General features: G+C 53.1%; 2 protein-coding genes across 2 annotated transcripts in view; both read left to right on the forward strand.

The window, feature by feature from the left end:
* The window catches only part of LOC135264612 (tetratricopeptide repeat protein 28-like), a 197,304-nt gene extending 183,142 nt beyond the window's left edge, over positions 1-14,162 (forward strand). Inside the window, 13 exon segments of the mRNA XM_064353349.1 lie at positions 3,277-3,421; positions 3,856-4,035; positions 4,509-5,185; positions 5,864-5,952; positions 6,269-6,393; positions 6,720-6,744; positions 6,747-6,967; positions 7,047-7,050; positions 7,110-7,186; positions 9,029-9,052; positions 10,631-10,748; positions 11,285-11,392; positions 11,699-14,162. Coding sequence (XP_064209419.1) covers positions 3,277-3,421; positions 3,856-4,035; positions 4,509-5,185; positions 5,864-5,952; positions 6,269-6,393; positions 6,720-6,744; positions 6,747-6,967; positions 7,047-7,050; positions 7,110-7,186; positions 9,029-9,052; positions 10,631-10,748; positions 11,285-11,392; positions 11,699-13,302 — 3,397 coding nt within the window. The 3' untranslated portion in view covers positions 13,303-14,162.
* A 1,189-nt stretch (positions 14,163-15,351) lies between these two features.
* LOC135264615 (phosphatidylinositol transfer protein beta isoform-like) overlaps positions 15,352-23,559 on the forward strand; it is a 23,770-nt gene continuing 15,562 nt past the window's right edge. Inside the window, exons 1-2 of the mRNA XM_064353350.1 lie at positions 15,352-15,454; positions 22,722-22,752. Of these exons, the coding sequence (XP_064209420.1) occupies positions 15,435-15,454; positions 22,722-22,752 (51 nt within the window). The 5' untranslated portion in view covers positions 15,352-15,434. The remainder of the gene's footprint in view (positions 15,455-22,721; positions 22,753-23,559) is intronic.

Below are 23,559 nucleotides of genomic sequence, written 5' to 3' on the forward strand. Positions count from 1 at the left end.
GCTGCACACCAACGACCAAACTCAGGAAATAAAGAAAATAAAGAACTGTTTTTGGGGGAATAATGAGAACGTTAGCCGGTCTGACTGAACCAGCCTTTTTTCAGGGGTGCGGAGGGATCATCTCGTGTTAATTCCCTGATTAAAGTGGTGGAACGTTTGAAAAGCCCTTATCAGCGGGAGAGGGGAGGGGCGGGGTGGGGGTGCGCCCCCCCCCCCCCTCGAATGCCAGCGTAGCCCCCGCTCAGCTTTAGACAAGAGGGTAATTCCGTCTGTAATTGAGTCTTGGTGCTCGTTAAGGCCTTTTAAGACCTCCGCACAGCTGCTGTTAATAATCCGCTCACTCGCGCAGGAGAGAAACCCCGCGCTTAAGAAAGCCCCAAATTCCCTTCTGCACAGAAGGAGACATCTCGGTGGGTGGTGTGTGTGTGATGGTGTGGAGTGTGTGAGTGTGTGTGTGGTGTGTGTGTGTGTGTGGTGTGTGAGAAGAAGAGAAGTGGAGAGTGTGTGAGGTGTGTGGAGAGTGTGTGTGTGTGTGTGTGTGTGAGTGTGAGAGTGTGTGTGTGTGTGTGTGTGTGTGAGTGTGAGAGTGTGTGTGTGTGTGTGTGTGTGAGAGAGGGAGTGTGTGTGTGTGTGTCTGCGAGAGAGAGAGTGTGTCTCCCAGGCTTAAAAGGGCTTTTTTTTCAAACGAGTTTTGAACTCATTATTTTCTTTCTTTCAGTCTGCTTTATTTTGTTTGCGTTCTTATGATGCTACAGAGATGTATTATTAAAACTACATTATAATACAACACAAATAAGAGCCAAAGAATGGGCCTGGAGTTTAATGGGGAATCCTGGGCTATGTGGACATTGCCATTGGACTGTGGCATATTAAATTATACACTAATAAATGCAGCTACATAACTAGTGTCATAACAAAATCAGTGATTTGTGAAAATGTGGGAATGTTGGGAGAATGTTATGGCCGTACTGCAGTTCATTCTCCCCATCGGGGGGGTGATGGTAATCTACTTTTTTTTTTAAAGACAGCGGTTTGCTAAGCGCTGGCAGAGAGACAACAGAAGTCCGTTTTCTCAACTGTTTCTCCACGTTAACTGCGGCACATTCTCCGTCTGTTTCAGGGAGGCAGGCAGAGGAGTTTGTTTAATGTGGTGTTTTTTTTGTAAAGAGCGACAAGGGGAAGGACCGGTCCCAGCCAGGAAGTGGAAACGGCTGCCTGTGGCCCGCGGCGTGCGTGCTAGCGTCCCGTAAATCTCTCGCGCGGTTTATTTACGCGCTCCCTCTCTGTCTCCGCGGCGACGCTCTTTCATTCATGTCCTTAATAAACTAGCGCGTAATTGCGGGAATGCTTCCTTTAAATAAATAAAAAAGATCGGAGCTATTAACACGGAGCTCGGGAGAAGAGCTGTGTGTTTGCGCTACGTTATTCATGTGGCGACACCGCTGATTATGCGGGAGGTAGGAGAGAGGGTGTTTAAAATTTTACTTGTCTGCCGCTACATTAATTCAGTCCACTTAACCTGGTTCATATTTTCTCTTTAACAGTGTCCCGCAGATGTCTGCCCCCTGCGTGGGGGGCGACATTCAGTTTCAGTGGAGCATCCGCAGCACTAAATCTCATGCCGCCTTGTATTAAAACTGAAAACAGAGAAACTATTGGGCAAGGTCTTACACCACATTACTCTACAAAACACTGAGTTAATCTAGCAGATCCTGTAACCTAAAGCAGCATGCAGTGTGGGACTAGCGTGAGAGCATTCACCTGATTAATACGAAGAGCAGAGCCTGAGTTAGCGCCCAGCCTGAGCCTGAGTTAGCCCGCCTGAGCCGTGCGCACAGCCTGCCTGAGTAGCGCACAGCCAGCTTTCGCCCGCTAGCGGTAGGCCGCACTGCAGACAAAGCAGCGAGCCGCCGCCGAGCGCCGCTCTGCTCCGGAGTACCGCCAAACCCGCCGGAGCTCTCCTTCACGCCGCCGCCTTAAACTCAGGAGCACCCGAGCACAGGAAACGGGGGTCAGAGGGGACTTCCTGTCCCAGTGTTCCACTGAAGGGCATGACAGGGTGAATGGAGATCCGTTCAGCCTGTTCTTCCCCTCTTTCTGTAGCTCTCTCTCTCTCTCTCTCTCCCCTCATTTAAATCTCCTCCCTTCACTTTTCGTGCTCAGTATCATCCCCGCCCCCCCCCCCCCGCTGCCTGTCGTCCCCGTGCTCGCTCCCCGTCAGCTTAACGAACGTCTGTTTGCTTTCCCACGGAGGCCCCGTGCCAAAGCCTGGGCCTCGACTGCCGGGCCGAGCTGGAAGGCGGCCAGCGGCCTGGGGCTGGCGGAGGGTGGCGGCTGGGTGGACTGGCTGGTGGAGCAGATGGATGATAGTAGGAAGTGAGGTCCTGGAGGCTGGGGCATGTCTGTAAACAAAGCACAGGCCTTTAACCCCCCCCCTCCTCCCCCCTCCCCCAGCCACCCGCTCCCAAAAAACACAGCATGGAAAGGATTGTATGTGAAATACTTGGGCTAGCCCCTGCTCACCAAAAGGGTTGGTCACAGTGCCACCTACTGGCCGATTGATGAACATTCACCCAATGCTGCTCTGGTGTCAAGAATGCATTACTGAATGTATAAGAAAGGTCATGGACTTGACATAGGTCTTGGCCCCCATGAATGCTGTTAATCATTGTGTATAACCACTCTTTGGTTGAATATTGCTGTTTACAGTGACCAGTCCTAGTCAGTACGCAGCTATGCTAACACTAGTATTGGGGAGTGGCATTTTGTGGTGTTATGGGTATGCAGCAATAGTAGGATGATCCATCTGTGTAGCGTTAGCTGTGGCTGTTTCTGATGACAGAGGTGTGACTGATTCTCCCCAAACACCTTATTAATACGTCTGACTGCCACAAAGACAGAGAACAATCTGAGAGAGAGTCTGAATTTGCCTTTAGAGCCAATGGGCGGATTGGATTCTGCAATACGAACATCACACTTTTGCAGCTCTATGCTGCCATCTAGTGGCAGAGAGCAAACAAAAGGTTTTTCTGTCTGCTTTGCCCAGTTTTGTGTTCAGACTGCTGGATGCACATCTCCACCTATGTGCGTGTGTGTATGGTGTAACTTTGTTCTGTGTGTGTGTGCTTTATGGTATAATCCTATATTGTCTGTGTGTGTGTGTGTGTGCTTTATGGTATAATCCTATATTGTCTGTGTGTGTGTGTGTGTGTGTGTGTGCTTTATGGTATAATCCTATATTATTATTGTATTCTCTCTGTGTGTTTTATGACACAGGAGCTGTCAGAGTATGACCAGCCTGTTCAGTAACAGCATGTCCCCTGCAAAGGACAGCAGCTCCTCCCTGCCCCCCCGGGGCAACAGTCAGAGCAAACCCCCCCTGCGTGCCCTCTACGACCTGCTCATCGCACCCATGGAGGGGGTAAGTACCCCAACCCCCTAAAACCCCAATGCCCCAACACCCCAACACCCTCACACCCTCTACGACCTGCTCATCGCACCCATGGAGGGGGTAAGTACCCCAACCCCCTAAAACCCCAATACCCCAACACCCTCACACCCTGTACGACCTGCTCATCGCACCCATGGAGGGGGTAAGTACCCCAACCCCCTAAAACCCCAATGCCCCAACCCCCCAACACCCTCACACCCTGTACGACCTGCTCATCGCACCCATGGAGGGCGTAAGCACCCCAGCACCCCAAAATTCTAATGCCCCAACATCCTAATACCCCAACACCGTCATACCCCAATACTCTCTTTCCAGCACCTGAGCCTGAGTTTGACTCTGTGTTTGATTTATGTGTGTGTGTGTGTGTAATAGTTCTCACCCCCCCTCCTCCCTCTCTCCCCCAGGGTCTAATGCACTCCAGCGGGCCTGTGGGTCGGCACCGGCAGCTGGTTCTGGTTCTGGAGGGGGAGCTGTACCTGATACCCTGGGCCCTGCTGAAGGGCAGCTCCTCCAATGAGTACCTGTACGAGCGCTTCAGCCTCATCGCCGTGCCCTCCATCGGAGCCCTGGGAGCCAGCGCCAAGGTAGGCCGCGCTCACGCCCTGCACACCTGGGGCGAACTGACACACCTGGGGCAAACTGACACACCTGGGGTGAACTGACACACCTGGGGCAAACTGACACACCTGGGGTGAACTGACACACCTGGGGAACTGGCCCTGGGGAACTGACACACTGGGTGAATGACACCTGGGGCGAACTGACACACCTGGGGTGAACTGACACCCGAGCGAACTGACCCGGGGAACTGACAACTGGTGAACTGACACCCTGGGAACGACCCTGGGCAAACTGACACACCTGGGGTGAACTGACACACCTGGGGTGAACTGCTTGCTGTTGTGCGTTCGATCGAGTGGTTATTTTCATGATCTGTAGTAGTTTGCTTATGGGTGCTCAGTCACAGTTCGTTGCATATTCATAAAGGAGGAATCGATCCGTTGATTCGCTGACGGGATGTTTCGATTGACCTGATTGGCCGTCTCCCCCCCCTTAGGCGCACCCTCGGCGGGCGGGGCCGGTGCTGTGCGGGGGCGGGGCCACGGCGGCGGTGGTGGGTAACCCGCGGTTACCGGCCTCGGTGATGGACCGCTGGCTGTGGGGGCCCATGCCCTCCGCCCAGGAGGAGGCGCTGATGGTGTCCGAGCTGCTGGGCTGCCCGGCGCTGGCGGGCGCGGCCGCCACCAAGGAGCGGGTGATGGGCGCCCTCACCCAGGCCGAGTGCGCCCACTTCGCCACCCACATCTCCTGGAAGCTCGCCGCCCTGGTGCTCACGCCCAATCAGGACGGGCCTCCCGGAGGGGCGGGGCCTGGAGGGGGAGGGGCGGGGCCTGGGGGCGGGGGCGGGGCCGGAGGAGGAGGAGGAGGAGGAGGAGGGGGAGGGAAGGCCTACACCATCCCGGAGAGCCTGCGGGGGCTGGACGAGGGCAGCGACGTGGAGAGCATCTGCGACAGCCCCCCCCTACAGGAGTTCCTCCTCACTGCCGCCGACATCCTGGACCTTCGGCTGCCCGTCAAGCTGGTGGTGCTCGGGTGAGTGGGCGGGGCTTCGCACGCGAACGAGTCGCCTGCGTGGATCTCGTCCGTGGCTCAGCCTGCTGTCCCAGTGCAGCGCTGTGTCTGGCCTCGCTGTGTGTGCTTACTCAGCTAACACAACCTTATCACAGCATTTGTGTGTCATTGAAAGATGCTGTGTGTTTAAAGGAGGTGTGTAAGGTGCTAATGAAGTGTGTATGTTAGCTGCATGCTAATGAGGTACGTTAGCCACAAGCTAATAAGGTATGCTAGCTGCATGCTAACAAGGTATGTTAGCCACAAGCTAACGAGGTACGTTATCTGCATGCTAATGAGGTATGTTAGCCACAAGCAAATGATGTATGTTAGCCGCATGGTAATGAGGTATGTTAGCCACAAGCTAATGAGGTACGTTAGCTCCATGCTAATGAGGTACGTTAGCCACAAGCAAATTATGTATGTTAGCCGCATGCTAATGAGGTATGTTAGCCACATAAAAATGAGGTACATTGACTGCATGCTAACAGTTCTTTAGCCACAAGTCAACGAGGTACGTTCACGTGTTGGGCTGACGCGGCTTTGGCGCGAAGGGCAATCGTGTATGTTGGCCCGCCTGCTAAGAGGTCAGTTTACCGCCTCTGAGCTGACATGAGCGTGCTGCCACGCATGAAGACGTGCATGACGCAGCAAGCATTTTCTCCCCCCTCCAATGGCCGTCAGGACCAACAGCAACACAGGTTACGTCGACGGGGGTGGTACGCCACTTACACATGCGCGGGCGCACCATGCTCACGCCCATGGACCACCACACGACACCACCACAGGTCGACACCACAGTACTCCCCAGCACACCAACCACACCCACTGCCACGCCATGAAGACCGTGCAGAGCAGCAAGCAGTTCTCCCACCCCTCCAACTGGGCAGGTCTGTCCCACCTACTCTGCTTCCCATTGGTCAGCTTGTATGTCCGTCCTGTCCTGCTCCTCCCACCTGCGGATCAGTCGGGTTCAGCTGTATTATGCCGGGATGTGTTTGTCTCTGTGATAAAGCCTGCCAGTAAAACCACATTCCCCTGTTTGTGTTCGAGTTCACACCGCACCCATTTTAATGCCTCTGTAACCGTCCACCCACCCCACAGGTTAGACACTCCTGTCAGCCGTTACCTGAATGACTGAATCTCTCATCTCTCTGTCTGTCTCTCTCCCTCTCTCTCTCTGCCCATGGGCGGGTCTCTCTGCAGGCTTCATGCTGATTGGCAGTGACGTGAAGCTGAACAGCCCCTCGTCGCTGATTGGCCAGGCCCTTGCTGAGATTCTGCAGTACCCAGAGAAGGCTCGGGATGCCCTGAGGGTCCTGCTACACCTGGTGAGGATGGAGCCATGGAGCGGGGGGGGGCTCACCTGAGACGGGGGGGGGGGTAGGCTCAGGGTCAGGCCAGGCTTACAATCCTCTGATTGGTCATGATTTGCACATGATGGATTTCTGTGTGTTGCTGTGGTAAATGATTAGACTCCACATGCGCAGAGAGACCCATTAATGAAACAAACCTGAAGAACAGTGCTTCCTTTTATGCTCTTTTCTCAATCTCGTCTCCTTTTTTTCCTTTTCTATCTCCTTTTCTACCTCTCCTTCTCTCTTCCCTCTTCTTTTCCCTTTCTTCCTTCTGCCCCCCCCCCCCCGCCCCCCCCCAGGTGGAGAAGTCCCTGCAACGGATCCAGGGGGCCAGCGTAACTCCATGTACACGTCCCAGCAGAGCGTAGAGAACAAGGTGGGCGGAGTCCCGGGCTGGCAGGCGCTGCTGACCGCGTGGGCTTCGCGGATTCCGGATCTCGGCGCTGACCGGCCCCCGCGCGCCAGTGCAGCTACCCCAGCCGCTCGGACGCGCCAGGGGGACTCGAACTGCACAAAGGTTGCTAGACACACCACCTGACAGGCCCTTGCTCAGGTATACTGTTTTCAAATGTGGGAGTGCTATGTAAAAGTTGGTCAATGGGAGTTTTGTTGTCCTCCTTGTGTAGCTTGGTGTTTGCTGTGACTACCTTTGTTTGACCCCGCCCCCCTGCTCTCGGCTCCTCCCCCAGGCCTGCCCCCCCCTGCCCTGCAGGCCTTGTGCAAACTCATCGCCGCCTCGGAGACGGGCGAGCAGCTCATCAACAGGGTAGGTCCCGAACGCCAGCCGGTAACGCCAGAACCTGACCTGTAACGCTGCAGCAACGTTAGAACAACGCCTTAACCACAGGCACTCTGTGAACCTGCTTAACCCTTTGAAGAGCAGTAGTCAAAATTCTAAATCGTCTAGAACTCTAGCTACCGGTAGTGATTGTGACATCAGCACTAGAACATTCAGTTAAGAACATTCTACTCACGTTTTTGTGATGTCACACCTTAAACACACCAGCCAACACAGAGCACACACACCCACCAGACACTCCGCTCTGTGCTATTCCCATTTAAAGTCTACCTTGCTGCTGAATCTTTCCCATTTGATGACATCTTATGCGTATTCATTAAGGGGGTTTGGCCATGTATAATACAGTGGCAATGGATGTTCTGTACTGTGATACAGCACTGGATCCTCCTGTAGTTAAGAATCAGTGAGGACAGAAGTGGGCTGAGGAGTATCTGGGGTATCTATAGAATCTGTGGTGTGAGTATCGAATCTCAGGCTTACCGCAATGCATAGGCCTTGCTGCAGACTCCCATGATGCTCTCTGTTTGGGTCCACGTGCTATGAAAGCAGAGCTTGGAGAACACAGTCCAAACCCCCCCCCCCCCCACCCCCCCCCGCCACCCCCCCACCCCCCCCACCCCCCAACACAGTCACGTTTCCCCCGCAGCGATGAACACAAAGAAGGAGGTGAAGGTTCACGCTGACTCGTGTAAGATGGCCGCCGCCCCTTCGTTCGGGTGAGGTCAGGAGACCTTGGGGGCTCGGAGTTACAACATAATCGTTATATCACCAAACACGCCGTGCCGGGCCGGGCCGAGCGGCGGGTCAGACCTCTCCGTAATCCCGGTTAAGGCGCAGTCCCGCCCCCACACACCCCCAGGCTCACAGCCCATCATCCCATCTAATGTTTATTTCCTAGAGTCCTTTGCTCTTCCACTTGCCGTGTAGAGCACAGGCCCGACTTGAATATGTATCTGAAACACTTTAACTCTTTAGACACGAGTAAGAGTAAGAAGTCAAAACATATAATATTCATTTAGATCTAATGCATAGTTAACTCTTCTTCATAATGAGTATTGAGCAATGCAATGTGTGTTATATTACCTCTTGAGTATATCTGTATATTGTGTGTGTCTGGATGCTTTGTGTTTATCTGTGTGTTTGTGTATGTGTGTGTGTGTGCGTGTTTGTGCATGTGTGGGTGCACTGCAGTGTGTGTGTCTGTGTGCACTAGTGTGTGTGCTTGTGTACATGCATGTGTGCACTAGTGTGCATGTGTATGCCTGTGTGTGTGTGTGCTTGTGTGTGTGTGTGCATGTGTGTGAGTGTGCCTGTGCATGTGTGTGCTGTACGTATAAGTGTGTTTGAATGTGTGTGTGTGTAAGCTGTTCTGTTGTTCTCACAATTGTGTGTTCTCTCTCTCTCTCTGTCTTGCCTGGTTTCTAATGGCTGTGCGTGTGTGTGTGTGTGTGTGTGTGTGTGTGTGCTTGTGTGCAGGTATGCTGTTCTGTTCTCTCTCTCTGTGTCTTGCCTGGTTTCTAATGGCTGTGGGTGTGTTGTGTGTGTGTTTGTGTGTGTGTGTGTGTGCGTGCTTGTGTGCAGGTATGCTGTTCTATTCTCTCTCTCTGTGTCTTGCCTGGTTTCTAAAGGCTGTGGGTGTGTTGTTTTTGTGTTTGTGTGTGTGTGTGTGTGTGTGTGTGTGTGCTTGTGTGCAGGTATGCTGATCTGTTCTCTCTCTCTGTGTCTTGCCTGGTTTCTAAAGGCTGTGGGTGTGTTGTGCATGTTGCTGAAACCGCTCTCTCTCTCTCCCTCTTAACCTGCTCTCTGAAGGCTGTTAAAAATATGGTGGGATTGGTAAGTCTCTCCTCCCCTCTTCTCTTCTCTTCTCTTCTCTTCTCTTCTCTTCTCTTCTCTTCTCTTCTCTTCTCTTCTCTTCTCTTCTCTTCTCTTCTCTTCTCTTCTCTTCTCTTCTCTTCTCTTCTCCAGTCCCTGTGCTTTTTTTCATCCGTTGCTCGAGCCGCCCGTCCAACAAAACACTTCAGCTCATTCATTTCAGTCGGTGGCCATTTTTAATCCACTGAGAAACGGGCCGAAGGCGGCCATTACTGCTGTGTGTGTGAACAGGAGGCAGGAGGCCATTACTGCTGTGTGTAGGAACAGAGGCAGGAGGCCATTACTGCTGTGTGTGTGAACAGGAGGCAGGAGGCCATTACTGCTGTGTGTGTGAACAGAGGCAGGAGGCCATTACTGCTGTGTGTAGGAACAGAGGCAGGAGGCCATTACTGCTGTGTGTAGGAACAGAGGCAGGAGGCCATTACTGCTGTGTGTGTGAACAGGAGGCAGGAGGCCATTACTGCTGTGTGTAGGAACAGAGGCAGGAGGCCATTACTGCTGTGTGTATGAACAGAGGCAGGAGGCCATTACTGCTGTGTGTAGGAACAGAGGCAGGAGGCCATTACTGCTGTGTGTGTGAACAGAGGCAGGAGGCCATTACTGCTGTGTGTATGAACAGAGGCAGGAGGCTCCTGTGGATCTGAGATCTGGGCTCACGGGAGGAAAAGAGCTCCTTTTTGGAGCGGGGAACCAGTGGAAATTCCCTACAGTCAACCGTGAATTTATTATTATGTTTTAAAACATTCCCTCGTTTTGCGACGTCGGGTTCACAGTGGAGGGTCAGCTCCAGGGGATAATCCCAAAACAAACCCGTGAAGTGTTCTCCTGCGCTCCCGCGTAAATCCGTGCTGGTGGGCAGAGGAATTTCCCCTGTAATCCTGGAAACACGTTCCCCTCCCGGAGCAGTAACCGCCCTGGAGAAGCAGGGATCAGTGAACGGTCGCTAGGAGCAGGGATTTAACCGTGGCGGGACCCCTGAGGGTCTGAGGAAATCACAACCGGCCCAAACTGCCCTCAGCCCACCGTCAGAGGGGCCAGCTATGCAACAGCGGGGCTAGTTACTACCATTCAAATTATTCAAATTTAAACCATCCTGATGTTTTGATTGGCTCACTTGACTGTCACTCCACTTTTCTGAGCATGCCATTGGCTTTCTGACATCCTGCCCATACGGTCCTCAGGATAGGCTGAGGACTGCCGCTCTGTATGTAAACCATCAACATAGCAGCTAACGACATTCGTTTATTTTCCTTTTCCCATTCACTCATGTTCACTCAAGTTGACATGTTTGAGTAAAGTGCTTTCTGTTGTGTCCATCGCCTCCGTATCATATTCCATCAGGAAGAGGGGCAAATGTGCAGAGTAATGTGATATGAAAGGCAAACAGGACCTTGTTGCATTTTCATTAACAGCCGTGCTCAATGAAGCCTGAACATAAGGTCACCTTCACTGGCCAATTCTGAGTGATGTTTATCGTCTCTCTCTCCCCCCCCCTTCCCCCTCTCTCCCTCTCTCCCCCGCTCCCCTCCGCCTCTCTAGCTCCACCAGGTGTTGGTGCAGCTGCAGACAGTAGAAGGGCCAGGACGTTCTCTGGCTCCATCGGGTGTCCATCGCGTGCACCGGAGAAAGCCGGGCTGCCACATTCCTGGCTCACTGGGTGATCCAGCCTACCCCAAACCCCCGGGGAACCCCACTCCCCCATACCCCCAAACACTCCCCCACCCAGGGAGAACCCCACTCCCGTACCCCAAAACCCCCGGGGGAACCCCACTCCCGTACCCCAACACCCCCCAAAGGGAACCCCACTCCCATACCCCAACACCCCCAGGGGAACCCACTCCCATACCCCAACACCCCCAAAGAGAACCCCACTCCCATACCCCAACACCCCCAGGGGGAACCCCACTCCCATACCCCAAAACCCCAGGGGGAACCCCACTCCCGTACCCCAAAACCCCAGGGGGAACCCCACTCCCATACCCCAACACCCCCAGGGGGAACCCCACTCCCATACCCCAACACCCCCCAGAGGGAACCCACACTCCCATACCCCAACACCCCCCAAAGAGAACCCCACTCCCGTACCCCATCTATATTTTACCCATAGAATTTTCCAGAATCTGTGATGCTCTGTGTGGGCATCATATCGGGTTTTGCATGCCTGTGACACAGTCTGCCATGTTCTGTGTTCAGGGTTCGACCTGTGCGAGGTGGGCCAGGAGGAGGTGGTGCTGAAGACGGGCAAGCAGGCCAGCCGCCGGACCGTACACTTCGCCCTGCAGTCCCTGCTGGCTCTCTTCGGTAAAAACCTTTATATCCGGGCGGCCCGTGCTAAAAGACACGTTTCTGACTGAAAAATGAACTGAACTGAAGCACGTAGAGCTACATCCTGCTTTCCACACTGTTTCTCAGTTAAGAACGGAAAATATTGAATCAGACACTTCCTTATTGGAGGCTTGACCTGGGTTTGAGGCCTCCTTCCTGTCACAGTGGAGGGGGGAGGTTCACGTGTCTGCTCATATTGAACTTTCCTTCCTCTTCCTCCCTCTCTCTCTCCCTCTCTCTACCTCTCTCTCTCTCTCTCTGTCTCTCTCTCCCCCTCTCCAGACTCCACAGAGCTGCCCAAACGGCTCAGCCTCGATAGCTCCTCCTCCCTGGAGTCCCTGGCGTCGGCCCAGTCTGTGTCCAATCAGCTGCCGCTGGGATACCCGGCCCCGCCCTTCTCCCCGCCCTGCCCGGACGGCCTGGCGTCGGACGCCGTCTCCGTGTACAGCCTCAGCTCCGTGGCCTCGTCCATGAGCTTCGCCTCCAAGTCCGAGAGCGCCAGCGACTTCCTGGCCCAGCGGCAGCGGGGCGGGGCCGGCCCCTTCTGCTCCGCCTCCCGCCGGCAGCCGGGCGCGGCCCGCGGGCGTGGCTCCCCGCACGGACCGGCGGGCGGCGGGGCCGGGAGGGAGGATGAGGAGTACGAGGGCTTCTCCATCATCAGCAGCGAGCCGCTGGGCAACCAGTGCGACTCCCTGCCCCTCCCCCCGGGGCACGGGCAGCGACATCACTCCCGGGGGGGCGGGGCCTCGGGCAGGGGGCGGGGCTACGGAGCCTCGGTCTCCAGCCGGGGCAGCGTCAGCACGCCCACCTCCCCGGTGAAGGGCAGCCTGGTGCCCAGCGCCAACTCGCCCTTCCAGAAGGTGGCGGGCAAGGTGAGCAGCTCGGACACGGGCGAGTCGGACCAGTCCAGCACCGAGACGGACAGCACCGTCAAATCTCAGGAGGACCCGGCCGCTCCGGCGCCGCTGGACCCGCAGGAGCTGGCGCAGAAGATCCTGGAGGAGACCCAGAGCCACCTGCGGGCGGTGGAGAGCCTGCAGAGGGGCGGGGCCAGCGGCGCCACGGCGACGGGGGGCGGGGCCTCCACCCCCACGGGAGGCTCCGCCTTCCGCTCCTCGGAGACCAGCGCGTTCAGCCGACCCAACAGCAGCGCCAGCCTGAGGGCGCAGCCGTCGCCCCTCCCAACCCCGCCAAAACCGCCGTCCCGCACCTCCTCCCTGCAGAAGATCAGCTCGGGCTACAACAGCCCCGCCACCTCCGACACCTCCCTCAAAGAGGGGGGCCACCCCTCCCCGACCCCCACCCTGGACGGCCTCGCCCAGGTCAAGCTCAAGTACCCCAGCTCGCCCTACAGCGGCCACATCTCCCGGTCGCCTAGCAACGTCTCCCCCAGCTCGGGGCACCAGTCCCCGTCGGGCAGCGCCCCCTCCCCCGCCCTGTCCTACTCCTCCACGGGCTCCGCCCGCTCCAGCCCGGCCGACGCCCCCGACCTGGACCGCCTGAAGCGGGCCGCCATCGACGAGAAGGTGCAGGCCATCCACAACCTGAAGACCTTCTGGGCCAACGCCGCCGCCCAGCAGCCGCCGTCGGGCCCCCTGCGGGCCCTGCGCGGCAAGGGGGGGCCCGCCCGCCGGGACGTCCTCAGCCTGCTCAACCTGTCCCCCCGCCACAGCAAGCCCGGCCAGCCCGAGGGCAGGGGGGACCTGGGCCCCCGCAGCCCCCCCAACGGCCACCACCGCCAGCCGGACCCGCGCAGGACGGCCCCCTCCCCCACCGTCGCCCCCCCCAGCGGCGGCAGCCCCGCAGCCCGCACCATCCGGCTCCCCGCGGGGAACGGCTACAAGTTCCTCTCCCCCGGCCGGTTCTTCCCCTCCTCGAAATGCTGAGGCCTTCGGTGACACTCCTGCCACACCCCTCTGGGGCTGGGCCGCTTTCCGGAGGCTCCTCCCCTCTCCCACGTGATTGGCGGGTCCGTTCCCCTGGAAACGTTGTGAAGGGAGCCGCAGTTTTGTACTTGTTGAGAAGTTAAGACTCGAGTGTAAGAGTTCCCCATACTGTGGGCAGCCCAGGGAGGGTTGGGCCGCACCCCCCTCCCCTCCCCCCCCCCCCCCCAGGTCACCAGTGACACTGCAAAGAGCTGAAAGAATGACTCTAAGCCTGATGCACTGGGTGACAGAAAGACGTGAACACCAAACAGTGTCCTCAGATAAAAAGTGCTGTTTGTGTGAAACCAAGGCAATGAAGCTTGGACCCGTCTGTTTCATTTAATTATTATTGTTATTGTTATTATTATTATTAATTATTATTATTATTATTATTATGTTTTGTAAATTAAATCCAGTGTTTCTCAATCAGTATTAAACGTTTTTATATTATTAAAAAAAGCAAACGAAACCATGTAAACAATGGAAAAGGTCAAAAAAAGATTTCATATTTTTATTGAATTGACGAAAAAGGCACTTTGCCTGATTTCTTTGTGAACTGAGTGTCTATATTAAAGCATGGATTCTCTTGCTATTCAGTGTTAAGTACCATGTATGACTTTTTAGCACACAATTTTTGAAAACTCATGGAAAAAAGATACATCTCTTAGTCATTTATCAGTAAAATGGTTTAAATAAAAATCATGTTTGCGCTCTCGCAAATGTTTCTACTTTTCAATTTTTTAAATATTTTGATCCTCAAAAAAAAAACTGATATCACTGAGACAAATATTGTGTGATAATAAAAAACATGGCTCCCAGAACACATGGCTTATTTCATGTTCCTCTATCCCATCATGCACCATTCATGACAATATCACAGATGACTGCCAGAAAAAGGTAAATTGTACATAATATAAATGGAAAAAAATTGTACTGTGTAGTGCATTCATGTAACGAAGAGCCTCAGACTTAGACAGCTGCCCTGATTTCCTCACAAGGCACCTTAACCAAATCATGTAGAAGAAGCAGTTTTTATATTTGCACAAACATGTGGTAGAATACATTTTTTTATATTTGCATAAACAGATTGCTGATTCCCACAAAGACTTGATAGCAGTTGAGAGAAACACACTCTCTTCACTCTGCACTAACAACGTTAGATTGAACTTAATTAATTAAATTAAAGTTAGAAAAACTTTGCCTTTGTTTTTCCTCCTGAGGGCCTAGCTAAGTTTTTTTGACAGATATAATTAAAGGATTGACTGATTTTAACAACCGAAGCTTATTTTTCTCAAACCCAGTTAATTGGCCTTTGAGCATTCATAATGTCTTTAAATGCTCAAAGTAATTTCACAGCCACATTATATAATATGGACTTGCATTTATGAATTTAAGCTTTTAATCGTGTGGATTTGTCAACGCAAACATGGGATTATGCTTTATGCTAGCAAATTTACGTGGCCCAGCATACATTGAACAACACAAGCACGTCCTTACAGCACTGCAATACGCATAGTTAGAATGTCAGGTTTTACTTGGAAAAGCATAAACAGTTGACATTCTACTTTATATCTTAAACAAAATCAACTTCAAGGTAAAGGACCCACGCCAAAAGGCGCGACAATATATTCCCTTTAAAAATATTTGGTTTATAGCAATTTAGGCACCTGATGAAGCCTTATTTCCATCCTTTCTGCAAAACATTACACACAGACATGTGCCTAAAGTAAATAAACTTGCTGGCAAAAATTAAGACCAACTTGCGTAGCGTAAATTCTTTGTAATTTAATTGCATTACTTTGTTGCTTCGGTTATGTTTCGACAAGGGTGGCCCATCTTGTGAGTGGTCACAAGACGTTTCATCCCAAATCTATCAATGGCGCAATACCTGTACACTTCACGTTTTTCCCTGCCCATAACTGACAAATACAACTGCCAATGAGTAACTTGGATTTACCCTTCCCCTCCGCGGTTTAGGCCAGCAGCGAATCTTATTTTATCCAATCATAGATGGCGGTGGGCGGATTGGGGCGGTTGTTGGTAAGTGTGCATGACGTCAGCATTTGCGCACAGCCGCAGCAGTTGAGAAGAAGATGGTGGTCATCAAAGAATAGTGAGTTGTAAATGTTTCCTCTTGTTCAAAATTATTGTATTTAGATTTTTTTTTTAAATGTCGCGTACATAGATTTGATTCTCACGTTGACTTTTCCATATTGAAGCACTTTTTATCCATTCTACGAGTTTTTTTAATTTACTCTGTGGTGGTCAGGGTAGAGCTGGGTGTGTTTGCCGGCTTCTCGGTTCCGGCCTAACTTACCGGTGAAGGCTGTAACGTTAGTAACGATAAACTCGGAAGAGTTTGTGGAGAAGTTGCCATTCGCTTCTCAGGTGACGAAGCGAATTAAATTACAGTCTCGTGAGTTAGTTGAGGACATATCCGTGTAAATTAATGTCAGTTTCGTTAAAAGAAACACATCTGCTCGGCTAGCATGAAGCATACAGTCGTTGTCAAGTTTTAAGTACTTCAAAAGTGACTGACGAACCTGTGACTTTGCCAGCAGTTGAACTGCGCTTAAGTTTCCCAGAAAAACGTCGGTGCCTAACTTGCTAACGTGAACTAACATTGTCAGGAAACTTACTATACGAGTGACTGCCCAGCAAGCTAACATTGCCTAGCAAGAAAGTTGCTTTAGTTTGTTGCATTTTAACGAGCGCTAGCGAATGTTTAAAAAGTCCTCAATTTAATGCTTTAGCTAACTGAACTATTTAGCTAGTCTAATGTCACTTGGTTCAGTTTTTTTAAACTTGGGTCGAAGTTACCAATTTGTTTCGCTGGCGAACGGTCGCTAGCTGTGTAGCTGGCCAGGTAGCTTGCTGAACGTTCCAGGGTGTGGTAGCTTCCTACATTTTCATACAATCTTTAAAATGGATATTTCGGGGAGCTGTGCACACGTTTGAAATGGCTGTTTTTAAAAATTAATGTTCTTCTTGACCATCACCTGAGGTTGTTAGTAGGCAGGCATTCTTGCTCTGACCGCTGGGCACTTTGACGTCAAGGTAGATTTTTACTGTACTTGATCCAGTCCATTTCAAAAGCCGTGCGGTGTGTGAAATTATGTATACTTAATTATAAAGTTTACTTTAATCGTTATTAATCGTCTTTGCTAACGTTACAGGACTTCCTCGCACCTTGGTTTTTCGAAGTAGTCCAATGACATTGCAAATAAATTGAATTACGCGAAGTTGGAACCGCCTTCATTATATGTAACGAAATATACCACATTAATATATTCAATCGCAATATTACGTCTTTTAAACGTTTCTCAAATGTTTGGCTCCACTTCATAGCTGACTTGAGCTGCCCTGCCTTTAATGCCACAAGACAACGGTTTTATTAAGAAAGATGTTTTTAACATGGTGTCCCCTGAAATAGCCTAATTTTAGAGCTGTTATCACATGTACATTTGAAACATCTTACATAGGTTTTATTTAATTTTCTAGTTTTCTCTTGATCGATTTCTACTTTCTGTATATTGAAATGTTGTCATTACCATGTTCTTGCCATGAAATGGCCTTGGATGCCGACATGGCATCTGTGGACTTCTGTTTGGTAGCAGGCTAACAGTAGGCTGGAGAAACTTGTCCGAGCACGTGGAAGGATTTTGTGCCAAATCACCACTGGCCTTTGACCCAGTAGTTTATTAAAAATGATTAGCGGTCGCTTTAAGGACACAGCCGCCCCTTGTATCCGCACGATTACTTTACACGCATTGTGTGTGTGTGTGTGTGTGTGTGTGTGCGCGTGCGCGTGCGCGTGTGCGTGTGTCTGTAGGTTTGTCTTTGTCGCACTGACATTTTGAATCGAATGAAAGGTGGTGACCTGACTCTGGCGACAAAGCTAGCATTGCTCTCATTCCAGCCAGACAAACACCTGTTTAGCTTGTCGTGATGGAACCTGTTTTTTTGCACAAGGCCTACTCCAAACTAGGGCAGTGGTGCATTATTTTGTATAAGAATCTGCATTCCTGTGCTCTTTGTGCAGGAAGTGGCGAATGTGACCTGGTGGGGTATGTGTGATAATTGCGAATAAAACAGGTTACCCTGCAGAATTTATTTGGGTGGGTACAGTTGCCTGGCTGACAAGGTTCTGAGGTTGAGGGACTGTTGTGGGTCGGAGTTGGAGGAGGGAGGTCGGTGGTTCGGTGGGGTCGGGGGTGGTCAGCATTGATCTTTATGAAAAAAACTACCGTACATCTTTTCTTCTGTTACCATTATTGCATTCTTTATAACCTGTGAGCTTTTGCAAGTGCCAAGGGTCAGTATACAGAAATCCTTGTTCCGCAGTGACTCAGACAAGGCGGTTGATTGGGAGTGGTTTTTGCTAATTGTCAAATTATCCTGTGAAGAGCGTAGTCAAACTGACGGTGTGTAAAACTTGCAGTATGCACCGAGTCTCTAGCAGGAGCTGGCCTCTTACTGGCCCGATGGAGAGGCGTCGCCCTGGTAACGGTGGCAGTTGGCCCATGTCCCGGTGCAGTGCGGTAGCAGCGCTGGCTCCTTGGCTTACAGGCAGTGTGATATTAAATTTAAAGGAGATGCTATCAAGTGACCTCTTATTTGGAAAATTGCAGTGGGGCCAGGTTGGGGGGGTGGAGCGCTGAAGTGATGGAGTCTGTCTTTGTAAATGGCTTCCAATCTGTCTCCTTTCATGCTGTAAAAAAAAAACTGCCACTATACCCCGCCCCCCCCACTCCCCCCCCCGCCATTAAACCCGTGCCCCACCCATCATGAGCACCTTGCTGTATCGTCTCGATAAATAAGATAAAACAAGGGATGTTATCACTTGTGCAGGTGTAGTTCAGCACTGGGCCGTGTGAGAGTCTGTCTCGAGCTTCTCGCCTCCCCGTCAGCGATCCGTTCTTCCATGGGAGCGAGTGGTTGGCTGTGGGCAGTGTGCTGCTGTGTCATGGATGGGTTTCCCCTGTTGAAACTGACTGTGCACTTGGCAGTTTCTCTTTCTGCAGGAAACGAAAGAATCATGTGTGGTTGCGGGCAGAAGAGAGGCTGGGGGTGGGGGTCGGGGTGGGCGGCGTGGTTTTGGAGGGGTCCTGGGGCGTGGGTCCCTTGAAATATGTAAGTGATCGAGCTGCTCTGCCATCTTGGCCCTCGGGCTGAAAGCGGGCGATGTGCTTTGCCCTCCACAGTGGCAGGGCTGCCCGTTTGCCCGTAGCTTTGCCCCTGCAGTGTGCTTGTGGTGTTCGGCTGGTGCCAATGCCCACTGGCACAGGAAGTGCCCTGAGAGAAGCGCCCCCTCCTGGTGTGATTCAGAGCTGCGGAGAGGTGGCCTCCGCCGCCCTCAGAATTGAGGTTTTAATTGGTTCATTTAGAGGAGCTCCAGTCAGCATCGAGCTGAACCCGGGAGCTGCAGGCAGTCGAGTGGGTTAGGCCTAATCAGCGATGCTAAATGCACTGCGCTGAGGAGCTAGCGCTCACAGGAATGAAACTGAAAACCAAGTGATAGGAAAAAAAATGATACAATCTGAACTCGGTAAACAAACCGATCGCACGAGATTAGGGAACTCTTTGATGTGCTGAAATCTGCCTGCCAGTTCTTTGTGGCAAGAGCGTGTCTTTTTTTTTCTTTCTACGTTTGTTTTTTTTGGCATGCTCACTGAAGGGTGAGTAATCGGGGACGATTTGGACGGTTAAATTAAAACGTGAGTCCATGCAGTAAAAAAAAAAAAGGCTGTGTTCCTTATTCTCTCTGGTGCGGAGCTGCTGAGAGAAAAAGGGAACGCTTGCCCAACAGTGGCCTCCGTGCCAGCCTTCCTCTTTTCGGCTCCTGTCAGACGGTGTCGCCGTGGGCGACCGAAGGTCTCTCTTGGGCAGGGTCTGTGTGGCGGCAGCTCTGGGGCTGTTGGGGCAGGGTTCTGTGTGATGGGCTGTTGGGGTGTTATTGGAGGTTTCTCCCCCCGTGGTGCTTGCAGGAGCTCCTGGCTTTGCCTGGCCTGGACTGTGTGTGCGTTATTGAAAAAGCCTCCTAGAGAACTCTCCCACATGGCAGTTATCCACCTGCGTTACACACGTGCCCAGGCCCTCACACCTGCACACACCTGCACACACCTGCACACACCTGCACACACCACACCTGCTGCTGGAGAATCACACAGGCCGCTGCTCTGGTTTTCATATTAAAATTGGTAATCTTTCCAGACTTGAGAAAGCAGGTCAGGTGAGCTAATCGGCCGCTGTAATTGGTCAGTTTGGTGCTGACGGACACCCAAAGCCACCAGACCCCTGGGATTTTATTTTTGTTTTTATTTTTGTGTAATTTGTGGGAAAAGTGGGCGAATCTCATTCTGCTGGGGTGCTGCTCAGATAGTGCTGGACCCGGAGAGCAGGGGCAGGGGCTGGGGCAGGAGCTGGAGCTGGGGCAAACCCAAACTGCCATTTTCTCCCTGAGGGCGACTGTGGGAAGATCAGCCATATTGTCCCCTTCCCCACAGCTCGGTGTGTGCTGGTGCTGTGCATGTGAGCGTTAAGGTGCTGATCTTCCCTGGTGCGCTGGGCTGTGTGTGCTGGTGCTGTGCATGTGAGCGTTAAGGTGCTGATCTTCCCTGGTGCGCTGAGCTGTGTGTGCTGGTGCTGTGCATGTGAGCGTTAAGGTGCTGATCTTCCCTGGTGTGCTGAGCTGTGTGTGCTGGTGCTGTGCATGTGAGCGTTAAGGTGCTGATCTTCCCTGGTGCGCTGGGCTGTGTGTGCTGGTGCTGTGTATGTGAGCGTTAAGGTTCTGAGCTGTGTGTGCTGGTGCTGTGCCTGTGAGCGTTAAGGTTCTGGGCTGTGTGTGCTGGTGCTGTGCATGTGAGCGTTAAGGTCTGCTTCCCGGTGTGCTGGTGGGTGCCGGCTGTTACGGCATGTGAGAACGCAGGTGTTCTGCACTCTGGTGGCCTAGACTGGACGGCCTCGGGCTGCTGTGTGTGTGGTTAAGGTGTTGGTGTGTGTGCTGGTGCTGTGTGTGAGCGTTAGAGGGTTGCCGGGTGTGTCTGGTGATGCATGCGTTGATTCAGTGTGAGGAGAAGCAGAGTGTTTGGTTTTGTGTAGAGCGTCAGAAGGACAGAGCTGGTGTGTGTGTGTGTGTGTGTGTGTGAGAGAGAGAGTGTGTGTGTGTGTGTGTGTGAGAGAGAGTGTGTGTGTTGAGGGTAGTGTAGAGAGAGAGAGAGAGGTGTGTTGTGTTGGGTGTGTGTGTGTGTGTCTGTGTGTGTAGGAGGAGAGAGAGAGAGAGAGGTGTGTCTGTGTTAGAGTATGAGGTGTGTGTGTGGGGTGTGTCTGTGTGTGTGTGTGAGAGAGAGAGAGAGAGTGTGTGTGTGTGTGTGTCTGTGCGTGTGTGTGTGTGAGAGAGTGTGTGTGTGTGTTGTGTGTGTGAGAGAGAGAGAGAGAGTGTGTGTGTGTGTGCGTGCGCGCGTGTCAGTCAGTGAACCTGGCCTTCCTGTTCTGAGGCCCAACCCTCTGGTTAGACAGGAGTCCTCCGCCATCGCTGTGCTCCACCCTTTAGAGTGCCCTTCCCCATGCATCACTAACGCTGACACAGCCTGTCACTCAGTCTGGGGTTTCATACCGCCACCTGGCTCTGTGTCACACCTGTCGTGTGTGCACGTGCCTGCGTGTGTGTGTATGTGTGTGTGTGTGTGCGCTCATGCACGCGTGGTGCTGGGTATCGTGCGGTGTGTGTGTGTGAGAGAGAGGGAGGCTGTGTCGTGTGTACTAGGCTGTGCAGAGTTTGCGGTCTCTCCCTCAGGGTGGGGCTGCGGTGTGGTTCAGGGCTGACGTATATCTTCCGTCAAACAGGTCTTTCATTTACTGAATTTCGGTTTTTCCCCGTCCCGCCCTGCTTTGTCCCGCCGCACGCCTCTCTTGTGCTACTCCGGGCTGACAGCTTGCCTCTCTCCCCTTTTCTGTCATGGTGCCGCAGTGATTCCCAAAATCTTCTGCCCCCTTCCTGTGGAAGTGCCTTTTCTGTGGCCCTCAAAGCTAGTGCTGTGAATTAACCCCAGAGGACAGTGTTTTACGTCCACTGTGGTTTTCTTTTTTTTTCTGCACTTGTCTCCGAGCACCCCCTCCACTCGACCCCCCCTCCCACGAACCCCATGACTGGCTCCTGGTCCTCAGTTTTGAATCCGCTACCTCGAGGAGCATGAAGCTGTTCTCTCAGGAGTCCCTGAGTGTGGTGGGGCAAGCGGGAGCTTTTTCCACAGTGAGGAGCACGGAGCTGAACGTCGTACGGATGAAGTTCTGTGCGATGCCGTGTCCCGTCCCTGTGCCCTGAGAAGGTCTCTCTCCATCCGAGCGCCAGCGCAGCTGGTGGGAGTCACCAGCAGGGAGAACGACACCCCTGTCACGCGGCCATTTTGTTTCCTGCCTGGAATGACCGGGTCATCTCTTAAGGCATTCAGCCAATCGGAACCTGGGCAGGAAAGAGAGGAAGAGGCCTGTGTAGAGGAGGGGAAATTTGGCTGGTTCCTCCTGATGAGTCAGTGCTGTGTGGTGTGACTGAGTCACCCCTGACCTCACAGAGAGAAGGGGGGAAACGTCTACCTTCTACCATCACTGTCACACCCCCTTGCTCTGTGGAGGCTGTGTGCCTGTCTCAGTCCTGTAGGAAATGGTGCTGCTCACTGTGATGGGCATCCCCGTTCATTAAGACTGCCTTCTGCCGCGACAGAGTTTCAGACTGCCCCCGTCCCCCCGGGTTTTCATGTCTTTGATGGGGTTTCTTGCTGTAGTGCGTAATACCCTGCAGTGAGCTGTGGAGTTGTGTGCCAGTACGAAATGCATTGCCGTGGTTGGATCTATGCGTGAGCCGCTGCTGGTCACGTGCTGCTGGTTGGAGCTGATTAAGCCAGTTTGCAGTAACGTGTGTTAAGAAGCATGTGCACACAGACCCTTTGGGGACAGTGCCTCAGTACCTGTTTGTCTGAACGCTGTGGCTTCGAATCACTGCTTCCAGTCAGCGTCAGGTTTACCCGGGATCGTCCGATCGCATCTCGACTGTCCTGTTGGTTTATTAGCAGAACTGGCCCCTGAACGTGGCGGAGGTCTCCCGCATTAGCGTGGGAAGTTTGGTTCGTAGCTAAGCGGCTAGCAAGTGTGACTGGCACATTAGAGACCGGACCGGAGGGGAAGGATGGGAGGACTGAGGAATTGAGAAGCGTGTTTTGGGGAAATGGATGGCCCTCATTCAGTCGGGCACCACTCAGAAGCCGTGCCAGTTGCAGATGTGGGGAGGTGTATCCACAGGTCGATCATTTCTACCTCATGCCTTCCAAAAATATACCTCCTTCTGTGATGTCATAAGTGACACGCCCCTGTCTTTTCTCTTGCAGTCGGGTGGTCCTGCCCTGCTCTGTAGAAGAGGTGAGTGCCCAGTCAGAACATTACCTTACATTTTGGTTCAGTACCAGGTGGGCCAGCTCTCCTGTGGCCCAGGCCAGTAACCCCCTCCCCCTCTCTCTCGCTCTCCTGTGGCCCAGGCCAGTAACCCCCCCCTCTCTCCCCCCTCTCCTGTGGCCCAGGCCAGTAACCCCCTCTCTCTCTCTCCTGTGGCCCAGGCCAGTAACCCCCCCCCCTCTCTCCTGTGGCCCAGGCCAGTAACCCCCCTCTCTCTCTCCTGTGGCCCAGGCCAGTAACCCCCTCTCTCTCTCCTGTGGCCCAGGCCAGTAACCCCCCCTCTCTCTCTCTCCTGTGGCCCAGGCCAGTAACCCCCTCTCTCTCTCTCCTGTGGCCCAGGCCAGTAACCCCCTCTCTCTCTCTCCTGTGGCCCAGGCCAGTAACCCCCTCTCTCTCTCTCCTGTGGCCCAGGCCAGTAACCCCCTCTCTCTCTCTGCTTAGTACCGTGGCCAGCTTCCTGTGGCCCAGGCCAGTAACCCCCCTCTCTCTCCTCCTCTCTCTCTCCTGTGGCCCAGGCCAGTAACCCCCCCTCTCTCTCTCCTGTGCTTCAGTACCAGGTGGGCCAGCTCTTCTCTGTGGCCCAGGCCAGTAACCCCCTCTCTCTCTCTCCTGTGCTTTCAGTACCAGGTGGGCCAGCTCTTCTCTGTGGCCCAGGCCAGTAACCCCCTCTCTCTTCTCTCCTGTGCTTCAGTACCAGGTGGGCCAGCTCTTCTCTGTGGCCCAGGCCAGTAACCCCCTCTCTCTCTCTCCTGTGCTTTAGTACCAGGTGGGCCA

The sequence above is a fragment of the Anguilla rostrata genome, chromosome 10 (genome assembly GCF_018555375.3).
Source record: "Anguilla rostrata isolate EN2019 chromosome 10, ASM1855537v3, whole genome shotgun sequence".
Classification (NCBI taxonomy): Eukaryota; Metazoa; Chordata; class Actinopteri; order Anguilliformes; family Anguillidae; genus Anguilla; species Anguilla rostrata.